General features: G+C 37.0%; 3 protein-coding genes across 6 annotated transcripts in view; all 3 read left to right on the forward strand.

Moving 5' to 3' along the window:
• The window catches only part of ptdss1a (phosphatidylserine synthase 1a), a 28901-nt gene extending 20421 nt beyond the window's left edge, over positions 1-8480 (forward strand). For both annotated transcript variants that reach the window (XM_081389310.1, XM_081389309.1), the window contains 4 exons: positions 287-386; positions 605-673; positions 4488-4551; positions 5407-8480. In XM_081389310.1, coding sequence (XP_081245436.1) covers positions 287-386; positions 605-673; positions 4488-4551; positions 5407-5501 — 328 coding nt within the window. In that variant the 3' untranslated portion in view covers positions 5502-8480. The remainder of the gene's footprint in view (positions 1-286; positions 387-604; positions 674-4487; positions 4552-5406) is intronic.
• Positions 8481-9765: 1285 nt separating this feature from the next.
• On the forward strand, positions 9766-11066 carry LOC308703974 (E3 ubiquitin-protein ligase NHLRC1-like; the record flags this gene model as incomplete). The annotated part of the gene is made up of 1 exon (XM_081388021.1): positions 9766-11066. One exon carries the CDS (start codon positions 9766-9768, stop codon positions 10993-10995), a length of 1230 nt encoding a protein of 409 aa, XP_081244147.1. The 3' UTR covers positions 10996-11066.
• A 213-nt stretch (positions 11067-11279) lies between these two features.
• kif13a (kinesin family member 13A) overlaps positions 11280-20182 on the forward strand; it is an 86107-nt gene continuing 77204 nt past the window's right edge. For 2 of the 3 annotated variants that reach the window (XM_081388788.1, XM_081388789.1), the window contains exons 1-3: positions 11282-11363; positions 12732-13201; positions 13412-13502. In XM_081388788.1, coding sequence (XP_081244914.1) covers positions 13147-13201; positions 13412-13502 — 146 coding nt within the window. In that variant the 5' untranslated portion in view covers positions 11282-11363; positions 12732-13146. Of the gene's footprint in view, positions 11364-12731; positions 13202-13411; positions 13503-20182 lie in introns of all 3 variants that reach the window. The other variant, XM_081388787.1, reaches the window with a different exon arrangement.

The following is a 20182-nucleotide window of genomic DNA, read 5'->3' on the forward strand; positions in this document are numbered from 1 at the left end:
CACACCAGTGTTTGAGGCAAAAGCCTTGTAGGCTTTTCATTCAAATGAACGTTTAACCACAAACCCGCATGAATGCTTGTGTTCCACTGCAGCGCTTTGGTGGGCTTTGCTGCTCTATTGTTATTTGCGTTATCTCAGATATAAGACAGTGACCTAGATTGTGTGCAGTTCAAGTTAACTTGTCACAAACATCTAGGTTAGATCATCTAGACTTCATCTTACATCCGTCAGCTTTACATTGCACAATCAAGGTCCAGTAGAAACGCTCTTGTCTTCTTTCCAACAGGGCAATAGCTTTCCTGGAGGCGTTAGCCTGCATTAAATTCGGACAAGACTTGTTTTCCAAGACGCAAATTCTCTATGTGATTTTGTGGCTCTTGTGTTTGGTGAGTTCCTGCTCTTTTTGTCTTCACTTTGAGCTTTTCATTGCATCAATATGACTCTGATTTCTACTCATTCAGCAAAAACTTGAACGCAAAGCTATTTTTGGCATCTATGGGAGGAGATTTCCTGAAAATAGTCTTTTCAGAAAGTGCTTTTGTGTGAACACAAAAGCTGCTGATGTGTAATTGATCGAGTCTTTGTTTCTGTCTCTCATCTGAAGGCTTCCATCACATTCCTGTGTCTATATGGGATGGTCTGGTATGCTGAAAACTACGGGCCCAGAGAGAAGGTGAGTCACGGCTTTGTCATCATTTACTCGCGATAAAAGGGGAGAGGAGGAGTCTGTAACTATTTAGAATTTTCTGACCCCATTGGCAGATATTTTTCCTTGTTTGTTAAATCATTTTGCATCTCAAGTAAATATATCTTGATTTTAAGAATGTTTATATATTTGTAATTGAAAACAAGAGAGAAAATATTTTTCCCCCCTCAAACAACACTTGTATGACTTCAGAAGACTTTTGGGCTACTTTTATGATACTGTTAGGGGCCTTACACATATGTCTTTGCATCTAAAAATGCGAGACACAGCGCTCAGGAATGTTTTTTTTTTTAAACGCAGTGCTCAACATGAGGGTGTCAAAACGTGCTTTTGAGGCATATATAACGGAAATAGCCAGACAGCATCTCTCTCCAGGCTCTTTTTTTAAAGGGGTGGTTGATTATGATTCCACTTTTCTAACTTTAGTTAGTGTGTAATGTTGCTGTTTGAGCATAAACAACATCTGCAAAGTTACGACGCTCAAAGCAAAGGGAGATATTTGCTTTTAAAGAAATGGCTTTTTAAGGACTACAACAAACGGCTTGTAGGAACTACAGGATATTCCTCCCATGTTAGTGACATCACAAACCCTAAAATTTACATAAACCCCGCCCCCGGAACACGATTTATAGATTATCAAGACAGAATATGCTAGTAAATGGCTAGAAGATAACTACACACAAGCTACATAAATTCACCAAATTCACCAGCGCTGGTGAACGTGCGCAGAGTAAGATGATTCCCGCACCATGCATGCACAATTAAATAAACCTGGCTTCAAGGCTGCGTTTACACGTGGCCGGCTAGTTTCATAAACGGACATTTCACCCTCTCCGTTTTCAAAAATAAAATCGTGCACACCTGTCAGTTTTCAGAAAAGTGTTAGTTTACACGAACCCGTTTATATATGCCGTCAAGAGCATGCCAAACCTGTAGGTGGCAGTGTAACGAGAAGCTCAAGCCCACGTTAGCCAATCAGAATCCCAATAATAGCAACAACAGCAACGGATCACTTCCTCTTTCTGGTCACACTTTTGATGCAGGTGCAAGTTCTGTCGCATCCTGTGACGTCGGCTGCCGAAAAGTCAAAGTTTTCCAAAATCTCCACTCTGGCTGGAGTTTTTAGAAAGAATCGTTTTCAGAGGCGAATTCTCCGTTTGCGTGTAAACGAAGGGCACAAACGAAGCGAAATGTCTCCGTTTTTCAAAATAACCATGTACGTGTAAACGGGGTTTCAGTCATATTGCATATTCTGTAGTGTAAACGAAAGCTTGCAACGCTTGCCCCGCCTCCGGGGTCTTCTGATTGGTCCGCTGTTTTGGAACTGACATTGATGAGTAGCGCTGCGTGTAAAAGTTGACAATAGTTTAACTTGAATCGCCGTCTTAAAAACGCAGTGTTCATGTGCGATACACAAGCAAGATGTGAACATAAAGGCGGATTTATACTTACTACTCGTAGCTACATCATAAGCTGTGTAGCATGCTTAACCTGACGTGCACCTTTCCAAAAACGTAACAGCGCATCAATTCTACGCGGACCACAAGCGCTGTGATTAGAGATGTTCCGATACCCTTTTTTCCGTCCCGATACCGATTCCGATACCTGGACTCAGGGTATCGGCCGATACCGAGTACTAATCCGATACCTGGGTGTGTATCTATAAAGCTGCAATTCATACTAGCCCTGTATGAATTGATATAATTATTTTATAAAAGGTATTTTAGTTTTACAATATAACTGTATAAAAAAAGTGCAACAAATAAATCTAGGAATATAAAAAATGATATTTAAATAATAACGGTCCACAGAATTCACGGTTTGGTTCGATAATCTACACTGGTGTCATGGTTCAGTACGTTTTCAATACAGCAAAAAGAAATGCCAGAGAAATTTCCTTGATTTACATTTTTTATTAAAACTAACATAATAAAGTATGATCATTTTTTTTACTTTGAGCAATGATGGAGCTATAGGCCTACTTGAACTTATAAAACATAAGCAGCTCCTTATAAAAAAATGAAATGTAATATTGTAATAGTTATAAGCAAAGGTTTATTTTATTTCAGATTAACATTTGAGGGCAGCAATTTTATTCATAATATCAAAATAAAACCAACGTAACATTACTTGAAAGCACAATGTTCCTGGTTTCCACGTCAGCGCTGTTTGATCCGTTATTAATGGAGAATGTGAATGCTTTTCACTAGATCTCGCAGTGATGTTATTACTTCTGTGGCGAATTCAAAATTCTTTACTTATGTGGCTTTCTTTACTGGATCTCTTAGCGCTGTGTAGCAACAGTGTAGCTTGATCTAGATCGCCTCGCGCTGCATTGTTCCAAACTCTAATGGTCCGTGAAGCACAAAATAACGAGTAGCGCAGTTTTGTTCCGTTTTCATTACATTTGCCATTTGATGTTGGGCGCCAGCGTCTCTTAACGTTGCATAATGCGCTTGTCGCGCGACTACATTTGAAAATATGCGTTTTCATTTCTTCTTCGCTGCTCTAAACAGTGGTTGCTTGTGGCAACACAGGAAGTTGTGCTGTTGCCACAAGCAACCACTGTTTAGAGCAGCGAAGAAGAATTGGTCTCTGATTTGCAGCGTTAAGCAAAGCTAGCGTGCACAACTAGCTATTGTTTAATAAAATGGTATCGGATCGGTACATGGGTAGATGTACTCGCCGATACCGATGCCAGAATTTTTATTGGTATCGGCGGCATTTCCGATACTAGTATCGGAATCGGAACAACCCTAGCTGTGATTGGTCTGCTAGAACCCCTCCCTCGTACCCTGGAAATCCAGAGTTCTCGCGAGAGCACAATTTGAATTGGCTCAGCGAGTTACTCTGGCATTGAGTAATGATGCTCATTAACTATGTCCTTGTAGCCGAGCTGCACCAATCACATTGGTGTATCTGATATAGGCGGGCCAGAGGCAAGCTAGACAGATGACGACAGCGCTAGTGACAAAGCAATCACGACAGTGATTGGTCGTAGTGTTATCCATTTGCGTGCAGTGAGATTTTCAAATGCATGCTTGGTGCCGCCCCTCGAGTTGGGCGATTTCAATTACTCGATGCCAGACCATTAATCTTTCAGATTACAGGCTACCTCCCTCGGGTAAAAAAAGAAATCTGCGAAACCGTCGCATTTCCTCTTGCGACATAACTACGGTGAAAACAAAGATGTTATTTGATATTTAACAACTCAAGCTGCAAAAGTCGCAGTCTATTTCCCGCCATCACCGCTCCTGCTTCTTCGATAACGTACACAACAAGCCGCTTCTTCCTCAGCTTTTGCCTTGATGCTGTGGATTACACCACCAACATGCCCGCGGTCTGCAACGTTATACTTCTGCAACAACGCAGAAGTAGAAATGAAAACTGAGGCGTAGCCTATGGCTTAAGTCCGACGCAGAAGTAAATCAGCCTTTAACGGTCATAGACGTCCGTCTAACGCGTGTTTACATAGAAAAACAATGTAAAAGTAGCTCATTGGAATGGATAAACGCGTTCTATGTGAACGGCCCCTTAGGCTGTGTTTTGTCTCGGCACTAAAAATCATCATCCACTTAAGTTGCATTGAATACAGGCTTGGAATGACATGAAAGAATTTTCATTATATTGTTTCTTCCCCATTATCAATTGTGACCTCAAACCCTGTTGCCTTTTAAATGTAAATTTAAAAACTGACTTTACAGCAGGCTATACTACAAGCAGTTCTCAAGTGAATCTTAAGAGTTCTGCAATCTAAATCATGGTGTTTTGACCTCCATAGAGCTTCTCAGAGTGTGATGACAGCTTTTACTCTGAGCCGGGTGACGCCGTGTCTGAATGCAGAGGTAAACACTAAATCATTCACATCAGCATGTAGATTACCAGGATGTTAATGGCAGTTTACAGACTTCAGCGAGTCTAACCTGTAGTGTTGTGACCTCTTGTGGAGAACGAGCAGAAGACGCGTGTAGTTCTGAGACTTGGCAACGTCTTTAATATTAGAGTACTGTACATTGCATACTATTTTATTTTATTTTTTAATATATGATAAGTGCATTTGTCACTTTGGAAATGTAAATGTAAATGTCAAGGATATTTTTATTGTGAATTTTGCCAAATGTATTAGATCATCCAGGCAAGGGTTATTATTGTTGACTATAAAATTATTAAAAACATGAAATAAGGCTGAAATAAAATATAAATATAAATGTATATAATTAAAAACCTAAGCTAAGCGAAAATTTGAAATGTTGCCTCAGCAATAAACCAAAAAATTATTGACTGAAAAAAAAATACAAACTATAACTAAAACTGAAATAAAAATAAATTAAACCTAAATAGCAATATTTATAATAAAAAACTGAAAAATAATAAAATGATGAAAACACATAACAAACTTATTTAAATGTAAACTAAAATGAACATGAAAACTAAAAACATATGAATAAAGTTACAAAATTCTTATTAATATTAAAAATATGAATAAAACTAAAATAAATAAAATGCATAGTTTACATGCTATGTATAGTATGCATGCTATATGCAAAAATTTTAAAATCTCAATATGCAACTCTGAATATTTCTAGTTGAGTTCAAATTTTAGGCGTTCGATTTTTCTAAATGTGCATGCATTACACTTTGCTTCTGTGCATGAACTGCTTCAGTGTTTCAACTCACATTGTAATGCAACTGTGCTGTAGGGGAGTTTGAGATGGACGGCACAACTTACTCTTCTACCAGGAAACGGAGGGACTCAGAACCGTCATACAGAACCATCAACGGGGTGGAGAAATGAGTCCGACTCTAGAAGGCTTTGAGCGTTTTTTCCTCAGACAGGAACGTTTGCACAGGTGTCACTCCTGTTAATGGAGGGAACGTCAGATGACTGTGATTTATGAATGGTGAGATTGTCTCAGGTTTAGTTTGAACATTTCAGATATCAGAGCGCTTTGCAACGCTGCAAAACACTTTGAATAGGCAATACTGTGTGTCCAGTGTTTAGATGGCGAGCTCACTTTACCTGTTGAACTAGAGACTGGTTAACACTTTAGATCCCGAGCAGTGCTGTGAATCACCGTGTTCTTCAGTAGCATGCGTGACTCGGAAGTGTCGTGACTTGTCACTGTATTTTATGTTATCAACAGTGTATTATATGCTAGCGATTTCAGATTATTCATATCATAATGTGTCTACAAATGATGTCAGATCAAGTCAACATGAAATCAAAATTAATTATTTTTACTTTAAAAGCGCGTTCCTGGTCTTATTGTGCATGTTTCTCTGGTGCGTGTTTTTTTTTTTTTTTTTTTCATTAAAATCATTAAAATGTAATTGTAAAGTTTGGGGATGGTAAGATTTTATGTTTTTGAAAGAATGTTTCTGCTCACCAAGGGTGCATTTATTTTAATCAAAAATACATTAAAAACAGTAATATTGTGAAATATTATGACAGTGTAAAATAAGTGTCTTCTATTGTAATGTATAGTAAAATGTAGTTTATTCCTGTGATCAAAGCTGAATTTTTCCAGTCTTCAGTGTCACATGATCATTCAGAAATCATTCTAATATGCTGATTTGCTCCTCAAGAAACATTTCTGATTGTAAATGTTGAAAACCATTGTGCTGCTTCATATTTTTGAACTTTGAACAGAAAGTTTCACATTTATTTCAAATTTAAATATTTGCTACATTGATAAGTTTAATGCATCCTTGCTGAATAAAGTATTCATTTCTTAAAAAAATCTTACAGACCCCAAACTTCTAAACAGTAGTGCATGTCAGATTATAGAAGCAAAATGGTTGCAAGCATCATTTAATGTTGACTCTATCTAGGAAAGACTGTTCCTGGCCAGTACTCTATCCAGACTGACTAAATCTGTTCACGATTGACATGAGTTGAATGTTTCTAGGTTAAGCTGCTTAAGATTGTAGATGAATGCAGGATCTAATAGATGCACAAGTGTTTTAACACTTTTAGTGGCTTCACTGATGTTTTAATGTGTGAGGTTTGTTTTCAGTGTTTCTGCTTCTCCAGTGACTTTCTACAGCTGCTGTCGTTTTTATGTTCTCACCTGAGAGGCGTTTTTTTGCTTTTGCACGTCTGTGATAATCATCTATATCAGTTTCTATAGAAGCTTGTTTTCCATGGAATAAAAATAACAAAGGTAATTACGTCTTTTTATCTCGCAATTGCAAGAAAAAAAAAGAGTTGCAAATTTTTCATCTCAAGATTCTGATTGGTTTTTTTTTTCTTAGTTCTGAGGGGGGGGAAAGTATTGTGAGACATAAAAGAATTGTGAGATATAAACTCAAAATTGCAAGAAAAAGTCAGAATTGTGAGATATAAACTTATATTATAGAGATATAGAAATAAATAGATGAAGAATTCGCAATTCTGACTTTCTCGCAATCGCTGGTTTTTATCTCACAATTCATAATTTTTCCCTCAATTGTGAGTTTTTATAATTCGCAACTAAGTTTATATCACAATTTTGAGGAAAAAAAAGTATGCATTACTAGATGAAAAATTCGCAATTCTGACTTTTCTGAGGTGGCAATTTCTGAAATGTTTTTTTTTATTTTTTTTTATTGCGTGTTTATAACTTTACAAGTTTTTCATAACTGTTTATAACTCGCAATTGTAGGTTTTTTTTGTTTACATTACAATTCTGAGAAAAAGTCAGAATTGCGAGATGAAAAATTTGTTTCAAATATTCAGTTTATATCTCGCAATTCTAACTTTTTTCTCGCGATTGCAAGTTTGTCAGATTTTTATATCATGCAATTAAGTTTATATCTCACATTTCTGAGAAAAAAAGTTGAGATGAAAAACTTTGGTTGAATTCTGAAAAAAAAATTCCCCTCAGAATTGAGATTTTTTTGAATTGTGAGATAAAAGTTCGCAATTACATTTTTTATTTTTTATTCCATGTGTTTGTTTAAAATTATCCTGATCACCACACACCCTTAAACCAGTATTCAAGCCTTTTTAGACTGATGTTTAACACCGATATCGTGTGCCTGCATGCATGTTTAACAACTATCACCTGTAACCTTTATTGCTTTGTGTGTGTGTGTGTTGTGTACAATAGTGTTTTTTCCTGATATGATAACTAGAGAGCGGTGTGGCCGATATATGTGGTATCATTTAATATAATTTAAATGCAGTTATTGTAATATACACAAACTAAAATGTTTTGCACCCAATTTTTTCACTGTTTACTCCATTCAAAATAATATGTGTTGACTAATTTGAAACTCGTAGAAGAGCTAACGTTTCTGTTAATCGCATGTTTATCAGCTATGCCGATAATCTAAAAATGTTGGTAGACTTATCGACCTGGTTGATATATATTCTTCCATTACTAGTGTTCATAATCCAACACCATGTCCTGTGTATTCATCGTGCTCAGACAACATATAGTTTTCTTCATTTCCGTAATGTCCTTCATGACAGTCTGTGGACAGTCGGAGCATCACGTGATTCTACATATCCATTTGCCAAAACACTTGTTTTGTGTCCGTTTAGTCACTGTGAAACATTTAAATGCCTTTTTTGTCATGCTTCTGATTTGTACATTTCACATAAATTGTAAACGAATCAGTGTTTGTCTTTTCAGTAATATTAAACGACTAGTTTTTGGTGAAGAATGGCACAACGTGACTGAACTTTGCAGCTTTTCAATATATATGACGTTTGTTTGTTTGCTCAGAATTTACATGCAACTACATGGGATGTAACAGAATTTTAAGATTAAATTTCATCTGTATCTCATGACTTTGTGTTTTCATAATTATGATTTTATTTGGGGGGGGGGGGGTTTGGGGCTTTTCTGCCTTTATTTCAGTGTGTCCTAACCAATACAATAAGTAATTTGTTTACTCTGAGCACAGCCAGTCAGATATGACATTTAGTATACAGTTGTTTGGATTGAATATATGTGACCCTGGATCACAAAACCAGTCACAAGTCGCACGGGTATATTTGTGGCAATAGCCAACAATACATTGCATTGGTCAAAATTATCGATTTTTCTTTTATGCCAAAAATCATTAGGATATTAAGTAAAGATCATGTTCCATGAAGATATTTTGTACGTTTCCTACCATAAATATATAAAACATTTATTTTTATGAGTGAATGCAGCACAATCGCGAATATAAATGTAGAACTTTAAAGGCGATTTACTCAATGTTTAGATTTTTTGGCACCCTCAGATTCCAGATGTTCAAATAGTTGCATCTCGGCCAAATATTGTTGTATCCTAATGAACCATACATCAATTGGAAGCTTATTTATTCAGCTTTCAGATAATGTATAAATCTAAAAAAAATTACCCATGTGACTGGTTTTGTGTAATATATATATTATAAACTGAAATATTTTAAACTAATTTATTCCTGTGATCAAAGCTGTATTTTCAGCATCATTTCTCCAGTCTTCAGTGTCACATGATCCCTCAGAAATCATTCTAATATCCTGATTCACAGAGAGTTTATGCACTCTGGTGGAAATAACTGATGCACTTCACACTGTATGACTGTTTTTGGTGCAGGAAAATGATCCGGCTTGACCTCAGCTGTGATCTGCATTGGTGGACGGTGAGCTCATTTAACCAACTCTATTAACTAATGGCTTCAGGTTTCAGACAGTGTACACGACGGCCAAAAATAGGCAGCAAAGACACGTGTTGAGCTCTGTTTCAAACAGGCTGAACCTCGCAAAACCTGTCCGGAACGTCCAGGTCATATTTCACAAATGAAGCCTATTTTAGGGACCATGCATTATCAGTTAAGGACATTTACCCCTTAAATTCTCACTTTTGTAATGAGTATCAGTAATAATAAAGATTTGAATTGCTGTTATATCATTTTAAAAAGTACAATTGTACCAGTAAGTATATATCCTGGTAGTTTTCCTTCTCACCACTCGGGGGCAGTACCGACCCTCAGCTCATGTTTATATAGTCACGTGATCATGTGTATCCATTGCTGGCTACTGTCGCAAAACCCTCTCTCATTCTTCTACTCTTCCTGCAAGTCATTAGGCCAGTGTTTATATGAAGCCCAGGATCATCAACTGCATGTCTGAGACAGCCGTCCAACCACATATGAGAGCGGAAGACATCCTGGCAGAGATTCGAGCAAACCTGCTGGAGTGCAAAGTGTGTTTTGAGAAGTTCTCCATTCAGAAACGAGACCACACACCCCGAAATCTTCCCTGTGGCCACGTGCTGTGTCTCAAATGCATCTGTGCACTTTCCCACCCTGAAAACCAGAGGCTGGAGTGTCCTTTCTGTAGGAAACCGTGGGATGTGGGCAGCACCTCCGAATGCTATGCGCTCACCGATCTCCAGGAGCTTCTGCTGTCAGATGCTTGTCCCAGGTTGTGTGATCGAGTCATAGGATGGACTGAAAGCTTGGGATCTGGGACGCTGCATCTCCGTTCAGCTTTTGGAGGATGGGGAACAATTGTCAACCCTTCTGGGATGGTTGTTTCTGAGACTTCAGGGAAGATTGCTTTGGTGCACGATGGTGAGAAAAGAGTTGCCGTTTTTGATGCTCAAGGAACTCATTTGGATGGCTTCGGACGTTTTGGCCACAACCCGTCTGATTTATGTCACCCACTTGATGTTGCACTGACCAAATGTGGACATGTTGTGGTCACAGATGCTGGTGACCAATCAGTCAAGGTCTTCACTTCCAAAGGCCGTCCGGTGGCATCCATCCGAGACTCTTTTAGGCTGCCATGGGGTGTTGATGTGGACGCCTGCGGACGTGTTTTTGTGACTGATGCTGAGATGGGAACACTTAGCCAAGTCGTAATAGACTTTTCTCGTGGGGTAGTCCTAGTTAACAGAGTGGTTTTCAAAAAACTTAAATGTCCTCGTTCGGTAGCTTCTTGCAAAGCATCGGGAAACATCGCAGTTGTGGAACGTTTTCAGGCCGGATTCACGGCTTCATGTTTGAGAATATTCAATTGTGACTTTGTTCCTTTGACGCAGGTGGATAGTTTCGCTCTTAACTTGAAGAACTCTCTGAGTTTGTCTATATCTTCAGTGGTTTTTGATATAAATGGAGACGTGATTGTAGGGGATTCACAGAATGGGATGGTCTGGAGTTTGGGAAAGCCACAGAAAACACCTGCACTGACTCCACTAGTGAGCGGACTGCTGCGTCCAGTGGCATTGGCTACGACTACAATGAATGTGCTTGTGGTCTTGGACGGAGGAGATCATGCAGTCAAGTTCTATGCAGCGGACAAGGATGACTTGTACTGTGAGAAATGAGAGGTGTAAATAAACACAACTAGCGTGTTTCACATTAGGATCCATGTATGTTGTTTAGGTGGATTAAGTTGTGATAATGGATTTGTGAGTTGATAATGCGTATATGGTGATTTGTGGCATGGTGGCTAAAGCTCAAAGTTAATAAATGGAAAGTTTCAAGCCACACAGATTTCCCGTTTATTGGTCAAGTTGTACTTGCAGGGAATTTGACTAGTAATGTCATCAATATTACACAAAATATACATGCATACATATGCTAGAGTGTACAAAATGCAATGCTTGTGCATATTGTTTATGTATTGATTGATTGATGCTCTTAATTCAAGCTCGCTCCAGTGGGATTGTCCTTGATTTCCTCTAAGTATACTGTAAGTCGATTTGGATAATTAAGTGTATGCTAAATCATCAAATGCATTATCACCTTCTAAATTCAATCATTTGTATGTCAATCACACCTGATATTCCTTGCTGAAGAAACTCAGACACTGTTTCCCATTATACGGTATAGGTGTTAATCATTCAATGCATTAATAATAACCAAATTGTCCATTGACGTAGCTGAAATGCATACAGCCTATGCTTTGATTTTTCCCTCATAATGAACAAAGGATTTTTTTTCATGGTGGTCCTGAAACCTAAAATAGGGGGAAAGGTTGGGAACCACTTGGCAGTCATTGGCACAAATTATGACTTTTCAAAGTTGGTTACAGTGCAACATTTAATAATTTTAAGTAATTTTAAGTGAGTATTTGCCCTGCGTAGCTATTACACTGGGTGCATACTTATTTAAAATGGCATGCATTAAATTTAGTAAATTCTTAATTTTAAATCCACAGAGATTAAACAACCCTAGGGGAATCCCATAATCTGCTCTGCTCCATTTCCCTTGATCCTACCAGACTGGGGTTGTCGCCGTTATAAAGCACTTCTTACCGAAAATCACATCTCACTGAAAACGACCCCCACTTTCACTAGAGAAAATCAGATTATTGTGCTTTACTGTCATGACATAAACTGTGCGTTAGTATCGCTAAGCGTTTGCGTTTTAGCTGCATACAAGTGCAAAATGAAGTATAAAAACGAACAAAAGTTAAAATAATTCTTTCATTCATGTAATCTGGTCATTCAGTCATATAAATGATATTTTTGAATAGAATGCATATGTTTCTGCATGAACAGTAGCCTACCTTTTGAATGGGTGAAGAAAAATTAAGATAACCAAATAAAAGGATTAGCCTAAATTACAGAAGAAACATGACTAGTATGATGAGTAATGAGCATAAGTTTATGGTTACACTTTATTTTAATGTGTCCCTGTTAGTTACAGTGTAATAATACATTTAAGTACCGTTAAATAATAATAATTTATTACATGTACTTACTATAGAGTTTAGTTTAGGGTTAGTTGCGTGTAATTGTGCCTAATTTATAGTTACTATACATGCATTGAGCAACATGAGACACATTAAAATAAAAAGTAACACTTTATTTTACAGCGTTACACGTTACTTGTACTTACCATAGTAGCATAATACCAGTAAATTATGCATAATTACATGCAACTAACCCTAAACCAAACCCTAATCCTATAGTAAGTACATGTAGTTAATTAATATTACTCAGTAGGCCTACTTAAATACATAATTACACTGTAACCAAATAAAGCGTTACCAGAATTGTTGATAGTGACACAAGTCTCTTTCTCCTCCTCTTCTATATTTTTTGTCGCTCTGTAGGAACTGCAGCAGGTCGTTGTGGTTCATCTGGTCTTTTTCAACTAAGTCCATGCCGTTTCTTTCATGCATATTCATGCACACTGCACATTTGTGTGTGTTTTTGGGGTCAGTCAGCGGAAGATGGCGGTCTGGATGCTGCTGGCTGGCTGAGAGGAGCTGCTCTGCCCGCGGCGGAGGATCCTTATAACCACACACATTTAACCCGAATACAACACAACCATAGCGTCTCATCTGGATTAATCTCGACTGCTTTTTCTGCTCGGGTATGCACTGTTGGAGTATTTCACCAGGATACAAGCACCTCAGACGTTTCTGTGGGAGACTTTGCGGGGAGTTGCATGTTATTATTCGGCTAGCTGTACGGAGCAGCTAGCGGCTTTCTCCTCCACTTTAAAGCCTTTAAAATAGTACAAAAATGTCTGATACGAAGGTAAAAGTGGCGGTTCGAGTTCGACCAATGAACCGGAGAGGTAAGAGACATTTTAAAGTAATACTGAGCGTTAATATTTAAAGATTAAATCAGTTTTCAGATGGAATAAGTTGCTACAGTTCAGGTAAGGTTGTTATGCATTCTGTATTTAAATATGTTTCAGACATTTCACTCCTTTTTTGTAGTATTTAACACGAAAATCCCACGTATAAGAACTTTAAGGCAAGTTTTAATAACTTTTGGCTTGCAGAGATTGAGCTCAACACAAAATGTGTGGTTGAAATGGAGGAAAACCAGACTATTCTGCACCCACCGCCCTCCAATACAAAAGGAGAAAACAGGTACAGTCAAATCATTTCATGGTCATGCACTTTTGTTCATGTGACATGTTTGAGCCATTTTTCTCCTCATTATAGGTGAAAGCTGTCAGTTTGCCCCCCCCCCCCCCCCCCCCCAAACCAAATTTGGCTGCATGTGTTTTTGGTGAGATTTTATCAGGGCAGAAGGGTCTCTTTTCTGCCAGGAAGAGTTTTATGGCCCGAGTGGTCAAATGCATGCACACAGAGAGGATGATTTAAATCTGTTTACGTCTCCTGCATGTGTGCTCATGTAAGAGCAGCAGAAGTGAGTGCAGGGCCCGTTCTGGGCGTGCTCATGGTGGCCTGCGCTGGGGAAACTTCTGCGCTGCTGTGAAATTCCTGGACAGGCCTCGTGTTCGGCAGTACTGAAGTTTGAGATGCCGTACAGTAGATGTCTTCACATCATGCCATTGCGTTTGTGCTCGAACGGTATGAATTTTTCAGTGGCTGCTGCCATTACCAAGAACAGGATTGCCAGAATAATATGATATTTTTTGAAATAGTAGTGGTACATAAGACATTTTTTCTATTGCCATCCAAAGACTAGGCCGCTGGTAAAGCTTACAGCTTATAGAAGGGAGAGCAGCACTTCTGTAAATTGGTAAATCAGTCAATCAGCAATTATCAGCTGATGCAATTTTGGCCTATTTATCGGTATGGTCTGTCACTAATTAAAATTATATGAGGGACAATTGTTGTGTTCCATATGATTTGTAATGGCAGAACAAAGCAGGTGCTGAAGAGAGTGTGTGTTTTCCCACAGCAGTCTCAAGGATTTGATTTTTGCATACATAACCAGCCATTCTGGCCTTGAGCATGTCGCATTTTTCCCTTTCTTTTTTTTTTTTTTTTTTGATTAAGAACATAGGCTTAGCACAACTGTTTCAATGCAGTTCAGTTTCAATAACTTGCTTTGTTCTGAGTCTTGTGGTTTAATTCTACATTATATAAACAATTCAAGTGGTGAATGAGAATATGATCGGTTTGTGAACTGCATTAAGATGATTAGTGAAATATGTTGGAAATGTTTCACTGGTGTGGTAGTTAGTTTCCTTTTAACACCTACAGACTTGTGACATACTAAAGCCATGATGAATGTTGGTTGTTACTGTATCAGGCCCACATTAAATCTGAGCACAACGGAAACGCTTATACATAATTAAATTCTATTTAATAATTCGATTCCCTGCCCCTAGATTGTTTATGAAATATTTCAGCTGATTATACATTCAACTATAGCAATATGAATGCAGTACTCTCAGCTTCGAAAAACATATGTTACTATTTTTGAGTCAAGCATTTTTTTTCTCATAATTAGCATAGAAAAATATGAAAGAATAGCAGATTCTGAGCCTGGTTATTGAATCTTACAGCCTAATTTTAGTCACACTTAAAAAACACTTATTTTATTGTAATACATTGCTCATTTTTCAGTTCCTACAGTAAGCGATTGGCCATTGCATTATTTCAAGGGCAACCCATCTGTGGATCACAAGCTATTGGATCTCATGATCTCCTGAACTGGGTTCAGTAGTCTTCTCAGTTCACGTTGCCTCAAGGTTAGAGAATCTGCAAGAACAATAGCAGATGGTTTAATGTAGCCAGAGCTGTGTGAACAGGCAGCGCTGCAGTCCAGCATGCATCACAGTTACACGGTCAGGCGGGTGTGCAGCTTCTGCTAGAGAAAGAACAGGTAAGCATCATCTCGTCTTACACTCAGGATGTGAAATGGAAAACAATCAGGGCCTTGATGAAGCTTACTCAACTTCTAAGCTGGAAATAATAGCCAGAGGAAATGCTGAGGATCATTATGTTCAATTTCTCGCAGTAAAAAAAAAAAGTGATGTTATTCCGAGTTGTGACAAAATATAAATACAAGACAAAAAAATGTATTCCAATCTAAAGTTAGTCAAAAAAGAAAATTCTGTCATCATCCATTCATTTTACTCCAAACTTCCTAAGACTTACTTTATAGTGCATTTTTCCATGCAATTAAAGTGTTAGTCCAGTTATTCTTGGCCTTATTCATGCAGCGATTAGCTCAAATGTGGGTAATTAAATATCCATGTTTGAGCTGGTCCAGTCCATTTACCAGCAGATTTGCAATTTGTAGTCAAGCATTAGCTGCACTGCTGCCATTAACTCATACTTAGCACACTTTTAGTGCTATCTGATATTCAGTGACCAGGAACGGAACGATTCAAAGCGATTATGCAAATTCCTGGCATTAACAATTTGACTTTGCAAGTTGAATGTCAATGTTCACACCGAGTCCGAATCACATTTCTGAATTTTTTAAGTTTACATCTTGCAAAATTTGTGGGAAAAACAGAATTTCAAGATGTAAACTCAGAATTCCGAGAAAAAAAAATCATGTAAACGTGCAACTGCAAGAAAGACAGTCAGAATTGTCTGATACAAATCTGCAATTAGCTTTTTTATATTTTCATTCTGTGATGGAAATACCATCCATAGTTCTCTGTACTTTACTTATTGTACATTTCTTGCATTTTCTTATTCCATTCAAGTGCAGTAACAAAGCTTTTCAGAAATGCAGCAGGAACATTAAACCTCCCAGACTGTGATTACGTCAGATTAAAAAACCCCAGACTTCCCCCTGCGGCTGTAGGGCACCTGTTCAGAGTTGATGCATGTCAGATTTTATGGTTTATATGTCAGTAGCACCCAAGAAAACCTACAGGGCAGAGTTATAGAAAGCCGATTAGACCTTGTGAGTTGTTAAGTGTTGTGTGGGCTGAATATGCAGTAATACCTTCTAGTTTAGAGCAGTTTCGTCTTTATGTGTAAAGATGATGTCTCTTCAGTGCATTTAATGCTTAAAACACAACCCTTTATGATACTGTAAGTATAAAGTCACTTTTTTCTTTTTAAAACAAGCAGGATTTGCCGTGAACTTCTTTTTAGTTCAAATGAGTCTCACCAGGATTAATAGTCTTATGTCTTCTTTTAAGCTCTCACGGTACGTTTGCATTGAGCTCATTTCATAATTGGACTGAGACGTGACTTTAGGGCATTTTTTGGAGTCAGTTTTCCATTCTTTGAGCTGCTTGAAGTTTGAAATATGAATCTGTGAAAGGAGAGATGAGGAACAGCACCTGAGGGTGTCTTGTTGAAAATCTTGCTCTTTTAGTGGACATCTTTCCTCGAACTTTTATGTACATGAGAGCTGGGAGAACTACTGTAGTAAGATTTCATGTGTTTTGCGTTTGTCTTTTCAGAGTTGACAAGGTGATATTTTTACACAAACAGATTAAATTTCATTTGTTGCCCCAAGTGGTGCAGAAATTTCACTTCATCTTTAAATTTCAGTTTGTTTATTTGTAAAATAGATGGACGTTGATGTGTAAGGCCTTTGAGTAATGCAGTGGTTCTCAAATAGTGGGATTAGGGATGTTCATTTAGTTTCCCAGATTTAGATTCCCACATCGTCACATGAGCTTGCAGCGCTTCTGTGAACAGAGAAAAACAGAATACGATTTGATATATAAAAGTAATAAATAGGCCTATGTGCAAAATATATTTTACTGCAATAATTAACAGATTAAGAAGACGAAAGAAAAAGTTTTCGGTTCATTTTTGTGACGCGCTCCACAAACAAGTTCATGGAAAGGAAACCGAGACGGAATTGAGCTTTTATGTTATAAAAGTGCAATGTTTTATATTTATTGTGAGTGTTCACAAATAAAATAAACACTTTATAGTTTCGAATGATGTCTTACTCTTATCTGTATGACCATAAATGACGGAGTTACAATGTCGATATTGGAACACGAGAGAAGAACAAAGCCTAGATTACATAGTAGATAATGGTTTAGCATCTATATACCTAACGTATCACATAAGCAAAGATTTGGATTTGTGTCGAATAAGAGGGGTAGGTTACGTGAGACCAACACCGGTTTCTGTGTCACTTGAAATAAATGTGTTTTGGTTTGGTATTTATATTATTGTGTTTTTCTTTCTTGTTCTGTTCTGAGTTAAATTGGAAGGATTTGTGAGGGGAACTAAAATCGCCTATAGCTGTGTTTATAGTGTTTATTATGATTGTAAACATTTAGCTTTATTTACCGGTATTTTACATTATTTTTAAATGTAATAATTAAATGCGACATATGAAATAACACTAACATTGCGTTTTCAAGAGGAAAAACAAACGTGTATCGTATAATTTTAACCATGCAGCAAGCATTGAAAAATTTCTTGAAAATATACTTTTTAAAGCGATTAACTGAGTATTAATCGGTCAAAATTCGTACTGCTGGATAATGGTGAACCAGTTAATAATGAGCAATCCTAAGTGGGATGTGGCTTAAAATGGGTTGCAGGGTACAAACAAACAATGATAAATGCAAATAATCAAGTACTACTAACTATATAATCTTGAATAGATAGCAAAAAGGGAGAAGAAAACACTTTTTGAAGTTGACGTCAAAGCGCTGTTCAGTTGTATGAGTGTCTCATCCTCAAAACGACCCGGTTCGCTTGGGGTTTAAAACACAACTAATATTCAGTAATATTATCGATTAACCAGCACTGAAACTATCAGATGAGAACAAAACTTGAACTGAATTGAGCTGCATAATAACAACATCATAACTTTGCAACATTAATACTGTAATTGAACTGAACTGAATTAACATTGAACAGAACTGAACAGAATAACGACACTATTATCTTCTGTAGTGCTGCTTATAGCTGACATCGAATCTTTCATAATTGATGAATTGATGGTTATTTTCCTGTTCCTGTTATTTTCCTTTTCCTGGTTAATTCTGTGAAGCTGCTTTGAAACAATCCATATTGTATGGAACATTATAGGAATAAATGTGATGTGACTCGCAGTGAGGATAAACTTGGTCTGTTTTGACCACAATGTGTTTTGTGCGGTGAGTTATTGGCTTCTAAGAGCATAAAACCATTGAAATATAATTCAATTTTGATATATTGGGTTTGGCTCTCGGGTTTCCTCCTCTACTTCCTGTTTCCATCTCTACTTCCTGTTTCCCATTTCACCTTCCTGTATGCCGTCTCTTCTTAGTTTAATGGGATGTTGATGAGCTGACAAGTGAAAGTGTGTCTTCATCTCATAATTCCTCCTTAAACTTGTAACCTGGTAATTTTTTATCTTCTCTCTGGCATGTCAAGTCATTTCCTTTGCTCAAAGAAATGCAGACGGTATCTGAGCACTGCAGAGGATGATGGGAAAAATGGGCAAAGCATGTTTGCATGTATCAGTGATGTGTGATTTTCATATGATATTTTCAAACACCTGGTTTGTGGAGCGTAATAATATTCATATATATAAAATATTTAATTGGCAGTTATTAAAAGTGTATATTATATCAAATAAATATTATAAAAATAAATAAATTAAGAATATATTGGTATTGAAAATAAGTATTAATTTTCAGTTTGGCAGAAGCAGGGTTATTATTAACTAAAACTAAAAAAAAAATTGTTAATTGAAATAAATTAATATTAGATGAAAAACTAAAACTGAAATAAAAATAAATTAAATCTAAAATATTATACTAAACATTTAGTAAATATTCTACTAAATGTAACTAAACTATAATAACTAAAATAAAAACTAATTTAAAAAACATACTAAAAGATTACAATGGAAATATAAAAATAAAAGCTAATTCAAAATATGGATAAAAGCTGATAGTATATAAATAATAGTAAAATAACACTTGGTGGAAGAATTGTTTGAATGTTGGCTTTTATTATATTGCTGTTATGGCTGTTTATTAAACACAATAAGCCGCTGGTCATTTAGTTTCCCTTTGCTTCATGATAGAGATTCATGATTCAAAGGTGTCAGATACACACAGTTCATAAACCAGTGTGTTTATCATTTCAACTCATCTGTGTGTGTCGTCTCTGGAAATGACAGTGCAGGCTTCAGTGGTCAACCTCTGGAATGCTTCTTTTGTCTCTGCATGTTTTCACAGTGTATTGTGTGTGAATAACCAGCCTTTCCGTTCAGCGACATCGGCCACGTACACACACTGCAGAGATTTAGGAGTGAATCCACCAAAGTATCGTTTCAGGTGAATGTGAATACAGTAAAATATGCAATAATTATTCTAACAAAAAAAATACAATAAAAACAAAAGTACTGTGAAATATTATTACAATGTGAAATAACTGAATATATTTTAAATTGTAATGTTGTGATCAAAGCTGAATTTTCAACATCAGTCTTCAGCGTCACATGATCCTTCAGAAATAATTCTGATATGCTGATTTGCTGCTTAAGAAGGATTTCTGATTATTATCCACGTTAAAAACGGCTTCATTCTTTTGTGGAACGTTTTTTTTTTCAGGATCCTTTAATGAATAAAAAGTTAACAGAAAGAACAACATCGATATGAAATATTCATATTTTTACATTATAAATGTCTTTACTATGATGCATTCTTGCTGAACAAAAATCAATTTCTTAAAATACTTTTTTTTAAAAGCCTTGGTAAGTGACCCGGACCTTATGAGCATTATAGTGTATGTTGCAGTGTGAATGAGCATGTTTACTCTAGCCGTCTGTTTTCTGAGTTTATCCGTCTGCTCCTTTGGAGGAAAATTGCATTGCACCGATAAAACAATTGCATTCCCCAGAGGAGTCCCGTCCTTTGTGC

This window comes from Scardinius erythrophthalmus (assembly GCF_964197995.2).
Source record: "Scardinius erythrophthalmus genome assembly, chromosome: 16".
NCBI lineage: Eukaryota > Metazoa > Chordata > Actinopteri > Cypriniformes > Leuciscidae > Scardinius > Scardinius erythrophthalmus.